The sequence below is a fragment of the Pelobates fuscus genome, chromosome 8, assembly GCF_036172605.1.
Source record: "Pelobates fuscus isolate aPelFus1 chromosome 8, aPelFus1.pri, whole genome shotgun sequence".
NCBI lineage: Eukaryota > Metazoa > Chordata > Amphibia > Anura > Pelobatidae > Pelobates > Pelobates fuscus.
The window spans coordinates 63,711,263-63,730,288 of NC_086324.1; the positions used below are offsets into that span (position 1 = coordinate 63,711,263).

At 37.0% G+C, this 19,026-nt stretch overlaps 1 protein-coding gene across 7 annotated transcripts in view; it reads right to left on the reverse strand.

Moving 5' to 3' along the window:
- Nucleotides 1-8,435: 8,435 nt before the first annotated feature.
- The window catches only part of IKZF2 (IKAROS family zinc finger 2), a 61,399-nt gene continuing 50,808 nt past the window's right edge, over nucleotides 8,436-19,026 (reverse strand). For 5 of the 7 annotated variants that reach the window (XM_063429961.1, XM_063429957.1, XM_063429959.1 and 2 more), the window contains 3 exons: nucleotides 15,631-15,765; nucleotides 14,680-14,823; nucleotides 8,436-12,960 (listed from right to left, as the gene is read on the reverse strand). In XM_063429961.1, coding sequence (XP_063286031.1) covers nucleotides 12,236-12,960; nucleotides 14,680-14,823; nucleotides 15,631-15,765 — 1,004 coding nt within the window. In that variant the 3' untranslated portion in view covers nucleotides 8,436-12,235. The remainder of the gene's footprint in view (nucleotides 12,961-14,679; nucleotides 14,824-15,630; nucleotides 15,766-19,026) is intronic. The other 2 variants (XM_063429963.1, XM_063429960.1) reach the window with 1 other exon arrangement.

The following is a 19,026-nucleotide window of genomic DNA, read 5'->3' on the forward strand; positions in this document are numbered from 1 at the left end:
CAGTGGTTCGGTAGTTACAGGAAGGTGAAGTTTGACCGACCGCACACGAGTTGGTATCCGAAAAGGGTTCCATGAGAATGGGCCCTGCGGTCGGTCTCCGTTCGGCAGTTAAAACAGACATTTATAATTGCCATCCATACTTTAATTCACCTAGATAGTGATTCCCTCATTCGGTACTTGGTTACTACCGAACGGGGATTCGTTAGGTCTCTCCGTTCGGTAGTTACGGAGCTCTGGAGGTCTCAGCGGTGTTTGGTTGTTTGAGTGTCCGATTTGAGTTCCAGACACTCGACGACCAAACACCGCTGAGATTTTCATGCGGAAGATGGCCGCCGCCACGTGTACGCATGCCGAATGGCGGCCACCCAGATACAATGTTAATGAGCCGGTTAACTTGCGGTTTGGAAAGAATGTGAACCTTAATTGCTGGCACACTTCTCTCCGGGGTGGTCCCTCCATTCGGTAGTTTCCATAAGCATATAGTACGGATGGAAACTACCGAATAACATACAATTCACATTTTAAATAGACGAATAGCAATTCAACACAGGCAAAATTATAACGAATATAGTCACACAGGCATTTTGCAGGACAGGCTTACTGCGTTCCGCTACAAGTACAATAAAAGTTAAGTTTTATCTTGAAGCATTACCGAAGGGAGGGGCCTCCTATTGGGTCGACTTAGTGTGGGGATGAGGAGTTTCCTCTTTTCCACCTAGGTCTACCTTTTTGTCAATATTGTTTTTTCTCACGAATGTAAGGGTTACCCCCTTGTAAGGATTCCCCTGACACACTTAGAGGCTGGTTGACTTTGTCACTGGCTTCTTTTCTTCTTTTTTCACATCCCTATCCTACCCCACATATTTACACAGAAACACACAATGCATCCACTATACACTCACATGCACTGCATCTTTGTGGGTGGACTTGAGTGTGGACTCCGTGGCTGAACTTGGGGGGTGGGCCCCAGAGGCCTAGGCCTTGATCTGTGTAAGGGGCCCCAAAATTTCAGATGGCAGCCCTGATGACCTGGTTAAAGGACCACTAAAGTTGCCCAGACTACTTAATCTCAATGAAGTGGTGTGGGTGCTGCAGTGATTTAGTTTTAACCTGCAGTCTAAAACATTTCAGTTTTTTTGGTTTTTTTTAGAAATTACAATGTTTACATAGAAGGGTTAAATCTACCTCGAGTGGACAGCCACTAGAGGCGATTCAGCTGCACTGAAGTAGAAGCTGCTAGGAAAGCACTGAATTCCATGCTTTCCTATGTAAAGTATTTGGATGCATGCACATCACTTTCCAATGCTGCCCTTTAAGAAGCACTGAATTAGCTTTTTGCTTTGGAGCAGGATGCCATTGGCCATTGCAAGGGGAAGAGCGTCTAGCAGTACCGAGGGAGCCTCAGCTAAAGTAAAGGTAAGTAAAAGCCTTTTTTTTTTTTTTTTAATACTGGAAATGGGAGGGGGGGGGAGGGGGGTGCAGAGATTTAAAATAAACCAGAAAGTAGGGCACAATACAGTTAGGAATACAGATTTGTATTTCTAACACTGTAGTGTTCCTTAAAAGCAGCAGATAACGAATAGACACCTTAGAGAGAGCTAGAGAGAGCTGGAGCATTATACAGTGACATTTTAATATGTGTGTATACCTGTATTGCAGCTCTGTGTTTCCATCATTGTGACCCTGTATGTTAGGATAGTAATGGTAGCTCCTTAAAATGTCCACCTCTGTTTATTCTCTCTCTGTATTGTCCTAAGCTCTGTGTGTTGCATGGTTATCTCTGTATTGTTCTGAGCTCTGTTTCGCTGTATAATACTTATCTCATTATTGTACTGGTTTATTTGTACTCTACGGGCATCTCTATATTATACCTAGCTCTGAGTATTGTATGGGGATCACCATTAAGGGTTGAGTACATGAGATTAAGTAAATTGTGGGGGAGGAGTCTGGCACCCCACCATCTTAAACCTCCACCAGCAGCCACGGGTCAAATAAGAAAAGAATAGATTACTATTACTACTACTACAAATGTTGCTGCTTTGACTCATGGCAGTGAACGTGTTAAATAAGGATGGTTAGGCATTTTGTGAAGCCATATTAGGATTCATTTGCATTAGGGATTTTGTATGCGTTAAAAAGTAAATGTTTCTGGCATTTCAGGCAAGTTTTCTTACAAGTAAATGCTTGTTACATGGAGATAAATAGTTAGGGAGTATTGGTATTATATTGAGGTTTATTCCCTAAACTGAGAACTGTGTTATGCCATTATAGATCTGGTTAACCATGGAGGTTTTTTAGTACAGCTATCTTACAGCCCTAAAATTAGCAATTTCAGTTTTCGAGAATTCTCAATTTAGTGAATATGTTTCAACAAATCTCGAAAAAAGATTTATTTAATTTCTCACTTTTATTCAGCTGTAAAAACAACTGTTTTCCTGGAGCTTCAGACCAGCTAGTAATTGTATTTGTGACAATTACATTTTGTTTAATTGCACTACAGAATACAGAAATTAATTATTTTTTTCGACTTTATACTGGAGTTAAATAATAAATCAGACAAGCACAAAGGCAATATTTGTTCCTGAGATTCCCTATAAAAGTTTATTCCAGTAGTTGTGCAATCAAGTTATTACAACTCTCGAAATCAACACAAAGATCCCACAGCTTTAACATATAAAAACAAACAAAAACATTGAATAAATCCTCCCTTCTTCCCCATGCGTACACAAAAACATTCATACAGAGGGCCAACAGAATCCAGAGATGTAGAAACCAAACCTATTGAGTGGCAATGGAATAAGCAAGGCATTCTAATATGCCTCCATAGTTCAACAGTTTAATAGGACATTAACACCTAAGTTGCCGGTGATGTAGCTCAAGATACTGTGCCCTGAAATGTTGTTGCTAGTCCCTTTGACACTGAAAAGGTTAACATCATGCATAAGCAAATAAACTCAACCTTCCTATTTTAGTCCCCAAACATTGAGAACAGGCAGCAAAAGTGACGCACACTGGTGTTTGTATTTTAAATTGGAACAAGATTTAGCAAGGGGTTAAAACATGGTGGTTTAAATATTATGAAATGCAGATGGCAAAAAATGTTGGTAGTTGTGGATCCACAACCTGAATGAGGGTTATTGCAGGTGAGTGTGCGAATAATAATAGTGGTCAAAGACACTCAGAATTTGAATTTGATCCAAAGACTAAGACACATTGGATGTAAATTCAACATTTTGTTCCAAATTTAAAAGACAAAGGTTTTCATCTGCGCAGGAACCGAGGAATTGGTTTTAGAATTAACATTGGTACCAAGCAAACATTTTTCCATTTTTTCCCCATCAACTGCTGGAATAGGACAATATATATTTACTTAAATGTATTTAAAGCAGTTTTATTTCCTCCCCACAAAAAAAAAAAGTTAACGTATAAGAATTTCTTTCTTCTACATTAAAAGCTTCCAGTCTCTTATATAAAGATATACATTTTTTTCAGAGCAAAACCATAAAATTTACAACCAGAATTATTAACCAAAGAAAACAACAAAAAAAGGCATTTATACATTTACAGTAAGATAATTACCAGATTTTCTAATTGATGCATTACAAAGATTATGTACCTTAACATATCTAATCCCTTAAATTGTCTATACAGCATTTTTGCTTATCCTGTCCTTTTCTTAGTTTTAAATATAAAACTACAATTCAGTACAAAAATATGTAAACAGACTGTACAATGCAATGAACAAGTGGGTGATGAAACAAAATCATATTATACACTTCACCGTTAATTATCGAGATCATGTGGATTATATGCATTTAATGTTAAACATTGTATTTAGTGAATGTGTAACCCAATGGGGCATACAGCCCTTTTCATAGCAAAAAGGGGGGGAAACAACGCGTACCTAAACAGTTTACTTTAGTGCCACAAATGCTTAGCATTCACTGTTTCGTGTAATGCAAACTTTGCAGCTGTGAAATGATTAAGAGATTATTAAGGGTGTATCAAACATGTAAAGTGCATCTGTCAACAATACATATGGATAGATTACATTTTATAAATATTTGACGTTTTATTGTATTATAAGACATCCATGTAGGGATATGACCTACAACAGCTCCACATTTCCTAGTTGCATTGTGGGTAGGCACAGGAGCATGTGCAGCCCACTAAACAGACATGAATGATAAAACTTTAGGTAGGTAACTAACTCACTTACTCTATTCATTTGCTCATTAATTAGTGATTTCTTTTATTTACATTTTTCACTAGCTCAAAATAATTTTTTGAATTCAAGTTTTTTTTGTTTTAGGTACACACACACACACACACTCTCTCTCTCTCTCTCTCTCTCTCTCTCTCTCTCTCTCTCTCTCTCTCTCTCTCTGACTTATCTGAATAGAACTTTATCACACAAAGATTGTGGGATGAATAGTTCCACTATAAAACATCTAGGTCTTCATGCACACCACAAGTTAGGGATAAAGGTCATTCCCTATTCCATTCCAACTGAGATATTGACACATCCTGGAGTGTTGGTGTGCCTTGAGGACTTGGTTGGGAGTCACTGGTCAAAGCACAAGAAACAATACATATTGTTAATATATTACATTACGTGTTAGTATATGTACTGTGTGTGCAGAAAGGACAATAAATATATACATAAATACACACACATACCTCCCATCATTTGAAATGAGAAAAGGAGCATCTATTATTTTAACAGGACGTGATTGAGGGTATTCATGTGGGAACTTGCCAATACATTTTAGGAGACATCATGACCTATTGATAGTAAGTTATGTGAAAGTTTAAAAGGAAATGGTTACTTCTCCGGAATTTACATCATTGAATAAAACATTGAAAATCACCTGTAACTTTTAACTTCTTTTTTTTTTTTTTAATGCGATACTTTGTATTTATTTTAAATTCATATTAAATTTAGCAAACAATGTCATAATCCAGTTCAGACAAGGCAAATGTTGCAAATGAAAGGGAGACACAGAAACGTTGTTTCATTTCTCCTCTTCACTGGACGCTTTCCCTATGCTGACTGCCAGATGCAAAGGACAGAGCTCATAACATTCATTATATTCATTATACAATAAATAATAGAGGGCTAATATGGAGTTGCTCAGTTGCAGGAAAATATAGGTGTGGGTTTCTATATTCAGTTTTATTTCTCATGTCTCACAAATATGTATTTGTAAAAAAAAAAAAAACATGAAAAATCCAGGAGAGTGACAGGTGCCTTTTAAAGTCACACACAAACAAAAAAAATAATTAATTATGCATACAAAACAAACAACATTGCCAGGGGGTTTATGTGATACACATGCCCCAATGGTTCTGAGCACATAGAAAGAGACAGTTCTGAAGGAATGGTAGAATAATATTGTGCGCGCGCACACACACACACACACACACACACACACACTATGTACAAATATATATATAGTGGTTCTAATTTATAAACAGATGAAAGATGTCTGGGTTTTGATACACCCCTAATAGACGAGAGGTTAGAGATGCTGCTACACAAATATGACAGATAACAGTTTTGTAAAAGTCCCAGCATTGATGACCTGGAGTTAGATTGTTGATCACAGTATAAAGAAAAAAAAACAAAGTCTGTCCTTTGATTCAATGTACAGATAATGACAAATGATTCCAGTGTTGTCAGACACCAGTAAGTGCATAGCAAAGGACAAAGTGGAGCATCCTCTTCAGACACCTTGAGGTGTCACATGAGGTAATTTTGGGATTTATTGATCCAAGTCCTTTTGAAGTGCGTTTCATCTTCTGAAGGTTTGCCCCCAATGTATCAGAGATCAGGTAACACAGTAGATGAGGAATGCAGTGCCTGGCAGTGAGGGTGGGTGGACATATTTCACACCCTTAACCTTTCAGAATGATAGCAGAAACGCGTACCTTTTATTAGTCTCTGGTTTAATGTCACAGATATAAAAATAATCTTTTAATCCTCCTATATGTACAATTCACAGGTCTCCCATCAAAGATGACACAAGAGATCTGGAAGTTTGAGTAAAAGTTTGATACACCTAATTACAATGAAGTTTCACTGAGAGTGGTTTGTAAAACACGAAATAACGATCATCTGATTCTTATGTCTATCACTCATCTACTAGAATACACCCAATATCCTATGAACGTGACTTCATCACAGACCATTCGGTGCTTCATGGCCTTCTAACCCTTGGTTAAATTATGGGGGGAAAACGTAAACAGGGATAATCTAAGGGGCATTCTCTGACTGCCATAAAAAGAAATCAGCTTTTTTTAGAACTTCTTAATGACTTAATTTCCTGGTGCTTAATCTCGACAGTAGACACACTCATTGACTACATTTCCCATCATGTTACGCCAGCAGAGTATACCTGACTATCTTTTGGTAATGAAGTTCAGAGACAGTGAACAATAGTGTGCACATCACAATCCTTTCACTTCTCTGCCAGTGAAAATGCTATTTAGTTAGACAGTGATCCATGCTTTAAGAGCAGGTATTTGAGGCTTTCCTAGATCGTCGCATGTTGATGGGTTGGTGTTAAATAAAAGCAGCATTATTAGTTACTAAAGTTGGCAGAGAAAACCACACTAGATGTATCCCTAACATGCACAAACTGACATTACAACATTGATAAACACATTTATATGTAATCTAATTCAGCAGCATAACACAGCAGTGAGTGTCTTTAAGCAAGACTTTGCTAAATATAGACATGATAAACAGAATATGGGTGTAATACATGTCAATACAGGGATGAGTGAGTCAGAGATTTCAGTTTGAGAATCTTAACACCTATTAATGAAGATTTTTCTGATAGACCAACCGGCACCGACAAGGATAGGTTTCTACCACAACCTGCACTGTTTGGTTGTTTCATTACAATTACTTGTATATTTTGTTTATCGCCTTGTACGGTGTGATCATATATGTTGGCGCTTTAGAAATAAAACTAAGAATCTGGCTAGTTGCTGGTGTCTATCAAGGTGTTAAGGTAGAGTGTGTTGAAATATAGGTCTTTTCAAATTCACGTTGTACAGGGAAAGTTTGATACATACAACCGCAGCTCTATTTTAATGCTCAAAATATTGGCCCATCAGACCTTTCTAGTAATAGGGATACTGTGCGTACAGATAACATATGCAACAATGCGTGTGAGCCAATGACTCTGTGCTGTCGGCATATGAATAAATTGGGCACCAGGTCCGACAGAGACCCAATGCATTGTTTGCAGTGACACATGCAGGAAATGATGATACTCATATTGCTGTCTATTTACGAAAGCAATAAAATCAGTATTGAACTGCATACAGAAATGTGGTTTTTCATGATCTCTATGGTAAATGTTCATCTCATTCTTATTTTAATGTTTACTGGAAGCAAGACTGGATAAATCTGCATTGCTCCCTCAACTACTGTGAAAATACATATTTAGCAATCTCTATAGCAGCAATAAAAGTTAGCACACGTTGGCATCAGAACAGACACTAGGCTAGAAACCCTCCATAGTGGAACACTAGGATGACTGCATTCTTTATCACCATAAAAACAACCAAACATATATAAAGATTAAGTCAAGTTATCAGTCTCCCCTTTATTCTTCACATTGGGATGGTTAATGGGGCCAAACAAATTCATGGTTCCGGGTTCCCTGTCAAACCCCAGGGTTTCAAGGCATTGCCCAAGAACCACCTTGTGGTTAATACTACTCTGCAAATGCATGTTCTCAATACACTAACTACAATTTTTGAGACAAAAACATTAATCTGGCTAAATACCAATCAATATCCTAAGCCCATTATGTACTGCATGGATATACGAATGCATTAAGTCAGTGTGCGTATTCATACCTCCCAGGTGACCCTATTAAGGGAGGGCAGTCTCTAATCTAGTACAAATCCTCCTGCCCCTCTTTACTTAGTTTCCCTTTTTGGCTCTGTGTAAATAAAACACTTGGTACTGCTTAAATTGCATTTTCTATCTTGCTATCACTAGATAGTGAACTGAACTCAACTAAAATATAAATCCACCACTGACTATAGCCAGACCTCCTAAATAAAAGCATCCCTCTTTAGCCATTTGTAAAATTGGGAGGTATACTAAGGTGAACTCGGAAACAGTCAATCAAACACTGCTGCTGTAGCTCATATGCCCACATGTATCAAATAAAAGGTCAGTTTTAGGGAGGGGGGAACTATATCATTTTCATTGATGATAAAAATCAGGTATATGGATCCTTTGCAAGGTTATTCAATAAACTGTGAATTTTTGGGGATTCCAAGTGCATGTCAAGAAACACACTCTTAAAGACTGGTAGGGTTATTTAATAAAATCAGAATTGTTAAGAATTCAAAGTGAATTTCAAAATGAAGGCAAAAGTAGCCGGACTGGAAAAATTCTCCAATTTATCACTTTGAATTCCCCACAAATCCTATTCTAGTAAATAACCATGAATGGCTATATAGAACATATTGTTATTATCTAATTTAGTACTTTATATAATGGCTTGCTTATGCAAGATCTCAAATCACATTCCTTTTATATCAGTTTGTCTATACTGTACTGTCTATTTTCACCGACTGTAGAGCACTGCAGAGTATCTGGTCGCTTTATAAATAGCAGTAATAATAATAATAATAATTTAGGTTATATTGAAGTAATTCAATATTATTTATATGACAAAGCAAAATCAAGACAAGATTTTTAGTTCTAGTTCCAAATCAATATCTATGTATATAAATAAATAAACCAATATAGCTGAATATATAAAACCTGTTTTATTTTGCTGCTTAATGTTTTGCATTTATCCAAAATCTATATCTATAACAGTTTTTTTTTTGTTTTGTTTTTTTTATGCTTTTGGAATATAGAGGAAGAATTTTGATGAGAAAAATGGATAAGGGTAAACATTTCACTGGAGCTAGAAATTTTATCTTTTCTAAATATAAAACTATTTAGGATTCATTTTGTACATAATTATATATATAATAAAATGATTCTTACACAAATAACTGTACAAGAAATATATTCATTGCAATTGAGATTTTAGATTAACGTGGAGAAAACTGGAATAATTTAGATTTACAGTTTTGTAACAGTAATAAGATCCAAGTACGAGCTTTGTATAATAGGTTCAGTGTTGGAAGTTAAAAAAAAAATTGAAATCGAAAGGTGCTTAGCAATAGGTGTGCTTTGCTCATTTAAAGGGTTATGCCTAGAGCCTGTGTGTGCAGCGTTTCGCTGTGAAAGGCTCCAGATGCTGAGTTTAACCCCTTATCTGCTGGCGGTGTAACTCCACCCCTGGCAGCATCATGGAGTGTCATCAGCCAGCCTGGAACCAGAGTTCCGGGCTGGCTAATGTCAAGTCTGTGCAAATGTATTCCCCCAGTGTTTCATACATTGACAACGGTCAGTTGATGCGCTCAGTCAATGAATGGTGACTGTATTGGCTTCCGAGTTCTGCAGAAGCCAGAGATAAGTCATCTGGTCATTTCAGAAGGCTCGAAACCCTGTGAAAGTTAGAGGGCAAACTGTTATTAAATGATTTACACCATAACTGGGGAATTGGGCCAGGATACTCCTGGTATCATAAGCACTACATTGTGCTTTAGTGGTTATAATGCTTGGAGTAACCACGTAACATGCAGTTCAGTAGCATTGCAAATTCATCTAACAATGGATACATTCACACATTTTTGGGGACAGTTACATTTTTGGACCCCAGGCCCATCGAAACAGGTTCAGGGGCTTTTCCATTTTTCTAGGATCAGAAAAGCCTTGTCCATTTTTCTCAAAACTGATTCTGTGTAATTTCTGCCAAATATATGCACTATATAGGGGCTGCAGTAGGGACAGAAGTGGGCATGTCAGTGTGGCAATCTGGGTCACGGACACACATCCAAGATGACCCTGCCCACTTGTCCTGACAAGGTATTGGCTATCTGGTCCTAGAGCTTGCAATGCCCTTATCAATTCCCATCAATACCAGGTTTAACGACTAAAACCAATTTACAGTTGAGTGCAATAAAGTTAAGCCACCTGCAGTCTTTTGATGTTCTACACTTGATTCCTGGTACAGTTTGTGTTACAGAGTTTGAAAGATGACATAAAATGAGTGGTGTTTTGAAGTCAACAAAGTCGTGAAAAATATTCGTTCAGGAAAAGTCTGCAAACCATAACCCAGGAAAACTTTTTAAAAAAATAAGTATGTCACCTGAGAGCAGGCAGATGTATGGTGAATTTGGAGCAACTTCCAACCAATTTATGCTAGAAAATTTAACATCTGTATACCAGGTGCAAAATGTTAGGAAATATGGTTTAAACAGTTATCCACATAATAGCAAGTTTAAGTGGCCTGAAAACTACCTTGCAAATGTACACTAAATGTAAATTGATTTAGAAATAGTTTTTATTCTAAATAAAATATTTGACTCAAGATATTGTAAACTGGCTCAAAAGTCACTTGCTGCATAGCAGGGTTCTAGTCGAGTAGGTCTGAAAGGAACTCCGTTCCCTTACTATATTTACACAGGGAACAGAGTTCCCAAACGTCTTACTGTTAAAGAGTAATACTGTCTTACAGTACGGGAACATTCATCTGGAGCACTAAGAATTTTAAAAGTGCAGTGGAAATAAAAGTAAACACTGCATATATACAATTTTGGTAGTGAAGGGTCTAATAGATGAGTATTCATATTTTTTATGATTCTACAAGTAACATTTTTACTTTTTCCTTAATATTTCTGCAGTATTGCACACATTCTTAAAAAACACAAAAGGGTATTTTTAGGCTATACATTGGATTTACATGTTCCTTTATGCACATCGCACTTAAAGGAAGGGGAAGCAAAATAGAGAAAAAGATGGACAGTGTTAGGTCACAATTTGCCAATGGTTTGCCTACGATGATCAGTTTGTAGTAAGTTGAATATACTCCATTTGTTACTTATGGTTATAGTGGCAGGTGAACATATATCCTATTGTCCTAGCACAGTACTGAAATCTTTTATCCTTTCATCTCAAAATCCTTTAAGTATATACTAGGATTTGACACTTTGTAAAGGTAACAGTTTGTCTATTCTATTTGTACATTTTTTTGCTGAATAGAGTAGTCTATGTACCTTCCCTTGGGAAAAGCAAATTGGCCAAAGTTTAATAATGTGTTTTTATTTCCACAGCGCTGTGGTCCACTCACCAGTTTTATATGTATGTTGACTTACTGTATGACACATGAAACCTAAGGCTTCATGTAAAGGTCTGAATAAGTACCAATTATACATTGGGATTTATTTGCTAATCCACGAGTTCATGTTCTATTACAGTGGTTTTTCCATATCAACAATTGGAGCCTATATTTCACAAGTTGTTTGCCAATGTAGTTAAACTTCATGTCTAGTGGATGGAGAGTCACTTGAGTTTTAAAAAGGTAACAACAAAAAAAATCCCCAAGAAAGCCGTAAACAGAAAAACAGAACTCCAGATTACATTAATGAAAATTCTCAGAAACAGGGCAGTTCACTGATTTCTCATCAGAAAATATTAACTTGCAGTCTATTGTGCAACTGTATACCAAACTTCTACACTAGCAACTATGCAACTAGCAAACAACACATAGACGTACAAGATCTGCCGAGCTTCCCGATTTAATCCAAAACAGATTATTAAGCACCTTTAAATCTCTTTGAAATTTAGTCACATGCATACGAATCACTAAAAAAAAAAAAAAAAAAAAAAAAAGATAAGCATAAACTATTTTTGCATGTTATAAATTAATAATCATTTTTGAGATACTGGATAACTATGTTTCCCATGATCCCTGTATCGTCCAAGCTAACATATATGTAAGCCCTAGAATCCCTACATATCTTATGGTCGATGATTGTAAATATATTATTCTTATTACAATAATTATTATTTTATAAACCACTCACAGTGCTTTAGTAATTTGCTAATAAATCCATGGAAAGTTAATATTTTGGCTAAGCAAGTACAGCCATTTAATTCTCTTTTTTCTCATCTTTCTTGGGAGGCTAAGACAGTTTGTCGGAGAAATTAAAGAAAAATAAAAATGTTACATAAATTTGAAATTTAAAAAATTCCACCTAAAGTAAATCCTTTCAGTGTGACTAAAGTCTGAGGAAAAGTGGGAGTATTAAGTGCAGTATTTCTTCATGTGCAGTCTACTTCAAAAGAACCTTTCACGTAATTGAGCTAGTGAAATGGATGCTCCCCGCGTACAATGTGCGAAGAGAATTCATAACGGTCCTGGCTCCTGTGACCACAGATGTTGCATTCCAATGGGTCACGGTAACCATGACAGCCCATGTGGATGGTGTACATGACATGGTCTAGAAAAAGCACCCGACAGTGCTCACATTTGAAGGCTCTAATCTGCTCCCCTTCGCTGTTAAAGACTCTATAGACATCCTTGGAGGAGCCTAGGTTAGATTTTGTGGCATCAAGTGCTTTGCCATCCTCTTTAGAATACACCGGACTCTGCTTTCTCTTGGAATTTAAGGCATGGTTCCCTTGGTAGGACTGCCGGTCCTCGTGGATACTCTCTGAGTCGGTGGTGTCCAGGCAGCTGTTGCTGGGAGATGCCTCTCTCTCTTGGGGATGACTCTTTGGTCTGATAAGGGAGATAGGGCCATCCATGTTATTGTCATTGCTGTCTGATGTTTCCCTGCTGGTGGGTCTCTCCACCCTGCCTGGATGGTAGACCTGAGAGTAAACTGAGCTGATAACCGGGGGGACATCTGACATAGCTGAAGTGGAGTGGTGTATCAGGGGTCGCAATGCATCTGCTCCTAGGTAGGTGAAGGCATTGTTGATAGCCTGGTCCATCACCTGAGATTGAATTAACTCTGCTTCTTTCTTATAAGCCATATTCATGTCAAAGTGGAGGTCAGGATATCCAAATCGCATGAGTTTTTCACCTAGAATTAATAACATGCATTAAAAACTGAATACCCAAAATATTGTCTTACCATATTGCATTGTTTTACTTTTAAACAACAAATTACTGAGACCAAATGATAACAGTACAATATACTCTCAATTATACTTTTCAGCCTATTCCTTTAGTTAATGCTAGCCTTAGTATCTAAGTCTATGTTTCTATCTTTTGATCTAAACAGTCATATTTTCTAACCTAGTCTTAGATTGCTCCATACATCTCCACCCTTAAATGTGTATTGTTCTAAAACATGACCATTCACTTCCTTATAAAAATTCATTCCTGTTGACTGTCACATATCCTGTCATTTTTCTGACATTAGAGAGATCGGGAAGTATTGAAGGGTTATTTTTACAGGACAGTTTCAGGGCAAGGTTAAAAAGTTGAGCAATCATCAGCAGCAGCATTTTAGTTTCCATAGAGATTGCTCCAGATTTAGTTTTTTACATAAACCCTTCGTCAACTGGGACAATTAAAATGAATGAAAAAAATAAATAAATAGAAACTCCATTTTGCAGAGTCCTAGCAGCCATTCTGGAGAATTGTTGATAAACAAGAGATGGTTAAGATCTATCTAAAGGGTTCTGAGATTCCTTCTGCATCAGGATATAAATCGGTTAAATAAACACTGGTAACACCCAACATATTTATACTGACTTATGCCAGTTTAACACTTTGGCCTTTTAAAGATTGTTTTCCAAGACAAAATGTCCCTCTTATTTAATGACATTATGACTGTTTAAAGCAGCACATTCTATAATGCTATATAATATAATGGAACATCAAGTTAAGAATTCGCTTAGTTACGTAAATTAACCCTGCATCGTCCCAATCCAGTGCTGAAAAAAATCTGAAAAAGACATTTGGGAATGTCTGTTGATTTTTTTTTTTTTTTTTGTGCTTTTAAGAACTACCTACGGCCAATGTTTTAAATCTGTGAAGCAGTTATTTATATTCATATAGCTTTCAAATCAATATTAAGGATGGCCAGGTAGCAGAACCTCTAGTTATTGTGGAACTATAGAGTCCATGATGCCTTGACAGCCTTTTGGACATCCCTGTTCCAGAGACCAAAGGCTACAGTGAGGCCTGCACTGTCATCTTTTTCCAACTTTACATAAAGACCCAATTTTCCTAGCATGAACCATTGCAGAATGGTGCACACAGTACATATAGATGTAATGTGTGAGAAATGCTGTTTACTTTTCTGGTCTGAATTTAGATGTCTCTCTCTGTGTGTTAATGATATAGTGGAAGGAGTGATGCATATGTAAATCATATCACCATTGCTGGCAGGGACTTTCCCTTCCTGTTAAGCTGCAGAGATATGTGAATTTAACCTTTTGGAACGTGCATAGAATGGATGTCACTTCCTCTCATAGGAAACAGTGGTTTCACCTGCAAAGAATATACTGTGTCTGTATAATTTCTAAAGGAAAAAGATGAACCAAAAAAATAAAATAAAAAAAATAACAAGACTGTGTTTTGCTATTACATTTTAAGAATTATTTTGGTGAAATGGCTTAACTAGTTTGTTTTTGGCATTATTCATAGTTCTTAGCTAGTCCCCAGAGTTAACCTGCTCAATCAAGACTCTGTGTCCCCAAATATAATCAGATTCCAGACCCGTTACTAACTGTTCTACCTAATCTGTGACTATCATAACGGCACACTGTAGGAAAAGAAAGCCAATGCTTACCCACAAACTTCTGTGGGGTAGAGCTCTTACGCTTCCCCATGGTGCTGGCAAGTCTCTCTATGACAGCCGGTCTCTCAAAGGGCATCAGATACATGTTGTTTTCCATCAGGGTCTCTGGATTCTTACTCTCGTCCATAGGAGATGCTACACAGAACCAAAAAGTCACATCAGAATAGCCTGCCTGCTTGCGACATCCTATAAAGACACTACTACCATCATGTGAAAAGACCCTGCAGGGGGGGTGCTCGTGTAAACCCCAAATAAAAGGTGGCGGACACGCCAATTCTCCAAAACCTGCAGGCTACTAGAACTCTGCGGTATACTGAGGAGTAGACTACTGTAGTCTGGAACCTAAATGATTCTTGTGTTTTTGAAAAGTAAACCAACAAACTCCAGAATGCATTGCTGCACAAGCTTTGGTACATTTCATTTGGAAATGATTCAACAGCGTTGCATAGAAATAAAAAGTCTCTCAATACAGTTTATCATTGTGTTTATATTTTTGCTCTCAGATATAATATTACTTCTTAAGTACAAACCGCAAAAACTTGCAACATTGTTTATCTACTCTGACAGTTAGCAGTTAGTGCATTAGTCTGGAAGGTTGCAACAATTAATTCATAGCACATCAATGCTTTATATGTATAAGTACTTTCCTATATATCCAACAAGATTAGTGGCCAATTGTATATATTTTAAAGTAATTATTCACAAGGCTGGGCCTGATTTAGATACATTGCAAAGGTTCCGTGGTCTTCTGCTATGTTTGTAGGGACATATGACACAGCAAATTTAATGCCATTCATAATAAAGTGATAGATGGTAAAATAATGTCAATAATGTTGATTTGGAAACAATAGACTGAATCAATTGAATATGCTAATGTATGCTACATCAATATGATTTTAAAAATGAGAGGCAGGTGTTCAATTCATGGTCAAGGGCACCCACCATGTTGTCCCATGCCTTGTCCGGCTTCCAAGCCTACATTCTGCAAGTAGTTGTGACATCTTTCTTTATGTTCCTCTAGGGAGCTCCTCTGCTTGTAGCTACGACCACAGAAGTTGCACTTGTGAGGTTTTCCCACTGTAGAAAAAAAAGGAAAAAACAAGTTTTAGCAAGTCAATTGAGGTTGGCTTTTGTTCTGGTGCTTTTGTTCTGGTGCTTGAAACGTGTTGCCATGCAATGTGCGTTCTTTGATTATCAGGACTAATTATTATCCTGAAAGTGAAAATAAAATGATTAATTTTTTTCTATTATAATCTGAAACATGTTGCTATTTAATGTGCTCCTAGCTAATCTGAAAGTGAAAATGTTCTCTTCAGACTGAAGAGTGCAAATTACAATACACTTGAAAATGCAGGTAAAGTTAATCAACCCGTCAACTGTACATTAGAACTACAAAACTTGATACAGTAGAAGAATACTGTCCCACCGTCACCAGTTTAGTAAATGTGAAAGCAAATTTCCAAGTTCTCTTCAGGCTACCTGGTTAGAAGGACATGTATTATATGTAATATATGATGCAAAGATAATGCTGATGTCATATATTTTTGAGAGCAAAAGGATGGTAGAAAAACCTCTATGTACAATGTATTCCTGTAGCAATTTAAAAGTGCTATTTATTTGCCAGGTTAGTCCAAGTTTTGTGATAATAAATAAAATATCTCCTGCCAGTCTACCCCTCCCTCTTAGCTTGTGTCAGCAGATTAAACAGTATCTTGCAAGGCTATCTCTCTATCTGTCTTAGTGGTGTCTGCATTTTCTAAGAGTCAGGTTTGCTTTTTAGACAGGTGGTCAATAATGCAAATATTAACTTTTTTGGAGGGTAGATAACATATAGGAATACAAACACTACTAAGAAAAGAAAGGGGGGAAATTATTAGAAACATATACCATCAAGAGAGGTCAAACGATAGATCAGCTGTTATAGAACTACAACACCCATTAAGCTTTGCCAGCCTTTTTGCCTCTCCTGTGCCTATATTAAATAAATATAAAAATAAAAGAAATATAATGGTTGCAAGTAACTTACACCATATGGTATTATTACTGTGTGCCTAGAGCAGGGATCAGCGACTCGGAGCCTGAGGGCTTTATAAGACCTACCCCCTGCAAATTTCAAACCTGCAAAAGCCCTCAATAAAATCATGACAAGTAAGCTATTCACTTACAGTGCACTTCATGCATAGCTCCCGTTTGCCCTTTAGCCTATAGTGATGCCGGCAGGCCCCATCATCGCTGCAAGGTGCATATGGGAGCTGTGCAGGAAGGACACAGTGATCCTAACTGTAACAACAACACACCAGGGAGAACATCAACTTCAGTCCTCCCACGCACAGGCTTGTTGACTTTCCTAAAAAAAAAGTGTTTTAAATAGTTGTGTGTGAATGTGTATGTACATGTGCATGAGAATGAGTGTGCTTAATAATAATAATAATAATAATAATAATAATAATACTTCCCTAATTTGATATATTTAAATATAGCAATAATGATAGCAAATTAGGGAGTAATCTACTAAACTGCTCAGAGATCAACATTAAGGAGAGGGCTTTTCTGAATTTTGATCTTTCGGCTGCATAGTAGATAGCTTCCTAATTAGCTATCCTCAAATATAGAAATCTCATGTAAGGATACCAAATTAGGGAGCCATTTGCTACTATTATTATCATCAAAATGATTTTAGCTAGTCACTGGCCATGTGGAAAAAATGGCCATGCTAACTCCTGGCCTCAAGGTTTAAAGCAAGGCAGCCCAACTGTGATCGCATTGCCTAAAAATGGTCCAATTGTTTCATACACTCTCAGCCTGCTACACCCCAAACAGCAGTTGACTTATTCCATTTAGAGAATGTGCTGTATCATAGATAATTGTGACCGTATGTTAGACACGGTCATATAGCACTTATGTTTCAAGTCTGTTCTTATCTCACAATACAGGTGCTGCATTTACTCTAGGTATCAGGTTAACCCTGTACAGAGCTACTTGAAAAGCTCTACTCTTAGATTTGAATAATGTAACTCTTGTTTCGCAGTGTTAGTAAAGAGAAGCAGTGCGGGATCCTGGCTGGCATACAGTTACAGGAGACCCGGCGGCTTGTAACAACCGAAAACAGCAGGTTACAAGTTATGGGGTGTAACACAGTCGGCGGCTGATTGCAGGGTGTGGAGTCTTCCCTCACACCAGGAATGCTGCTGAACAAACACTCCCTTACAGGCGGGATTTTTTTTTTCCTCTCCGTTGGGTTTTAATCCCTCAGGGATATTGCTCAAACATTTTTTTATCCTTTGCAGTGGGTGAAAGAGCTGCAGAATTGCCACATTTCAAAGACAGAGCATGGATGTTGTTATAAAATATTTAAAAACGTTCAGCCTAAACAATAACCTAGAATTTTCACTGTTAATATTAAAGGACGGCTGTCATATAGAAGTTACCACTAAAGAAGCACAATTATCCACTAATTTAAAAAAAGTTACACCTTGTTTATATTGTTTTTAAGCCATGTTAAATGTTGTCCCATTCATATTTACTGTAGGCAGTTAGGAGTACAGAAGCACTTATATTATTAGGGTAGTTATAAAGTTCATGTGCAAATAGTGTATAACCTCAAAGTGTTATTTTTTGGTTAATTCATTTTAATATCATTTCAAATCCTTCAGCTTATTGAAAAAGAACAGCAGACAAAACAGTCGTCTGCATATTATGACACCATTAATTGTGGTTATAAGTAATAAAAAAAATAATATATATATATATATATATATATATATATATATATATATATCCACACACACATACTTACTACCTCTGTGGCACTTGTTTAGAGTGACTCGTTGCCCTAGGTGCTCTGCGCATGCTCAGGCACGCATTGGCATTTGCACATAAGTTCTGTACTAGTGAATATGCCCTTGGGCATTCCTTTAAAAGTGCTGTACATAGGGACTAGCCCAAACATAAGGCACTACAAGGGTTAATCCAATTAACATGTATGCCTAAGCGAACTTGTAAATAAATAAATAATTGGGGGTAGGGGGGAAAACCCATGGAGACTTTTAATAAAATAAAAGCACAACCCATAGCTAACTTTTAGCTAGTTATAGGACTGTAATAAAGTCTCAGGACTAACGATTCTTCTTTAAGATATTTAACCTGTGGCTTAGATGTGACATTTACAGTGTGTTTCTATCATGCGCACATCTAACATTGCACAAGGTCTTTTTAACCACACGGTATATTGAGACTGAAAAAGACACACTTTTCTGGCTTAATATACACAGTTATAGTTTTTCATATGTTAAAAGAAATATATATATTCTCAGTTTGTAGGTTCTTCAGTATCCTTTT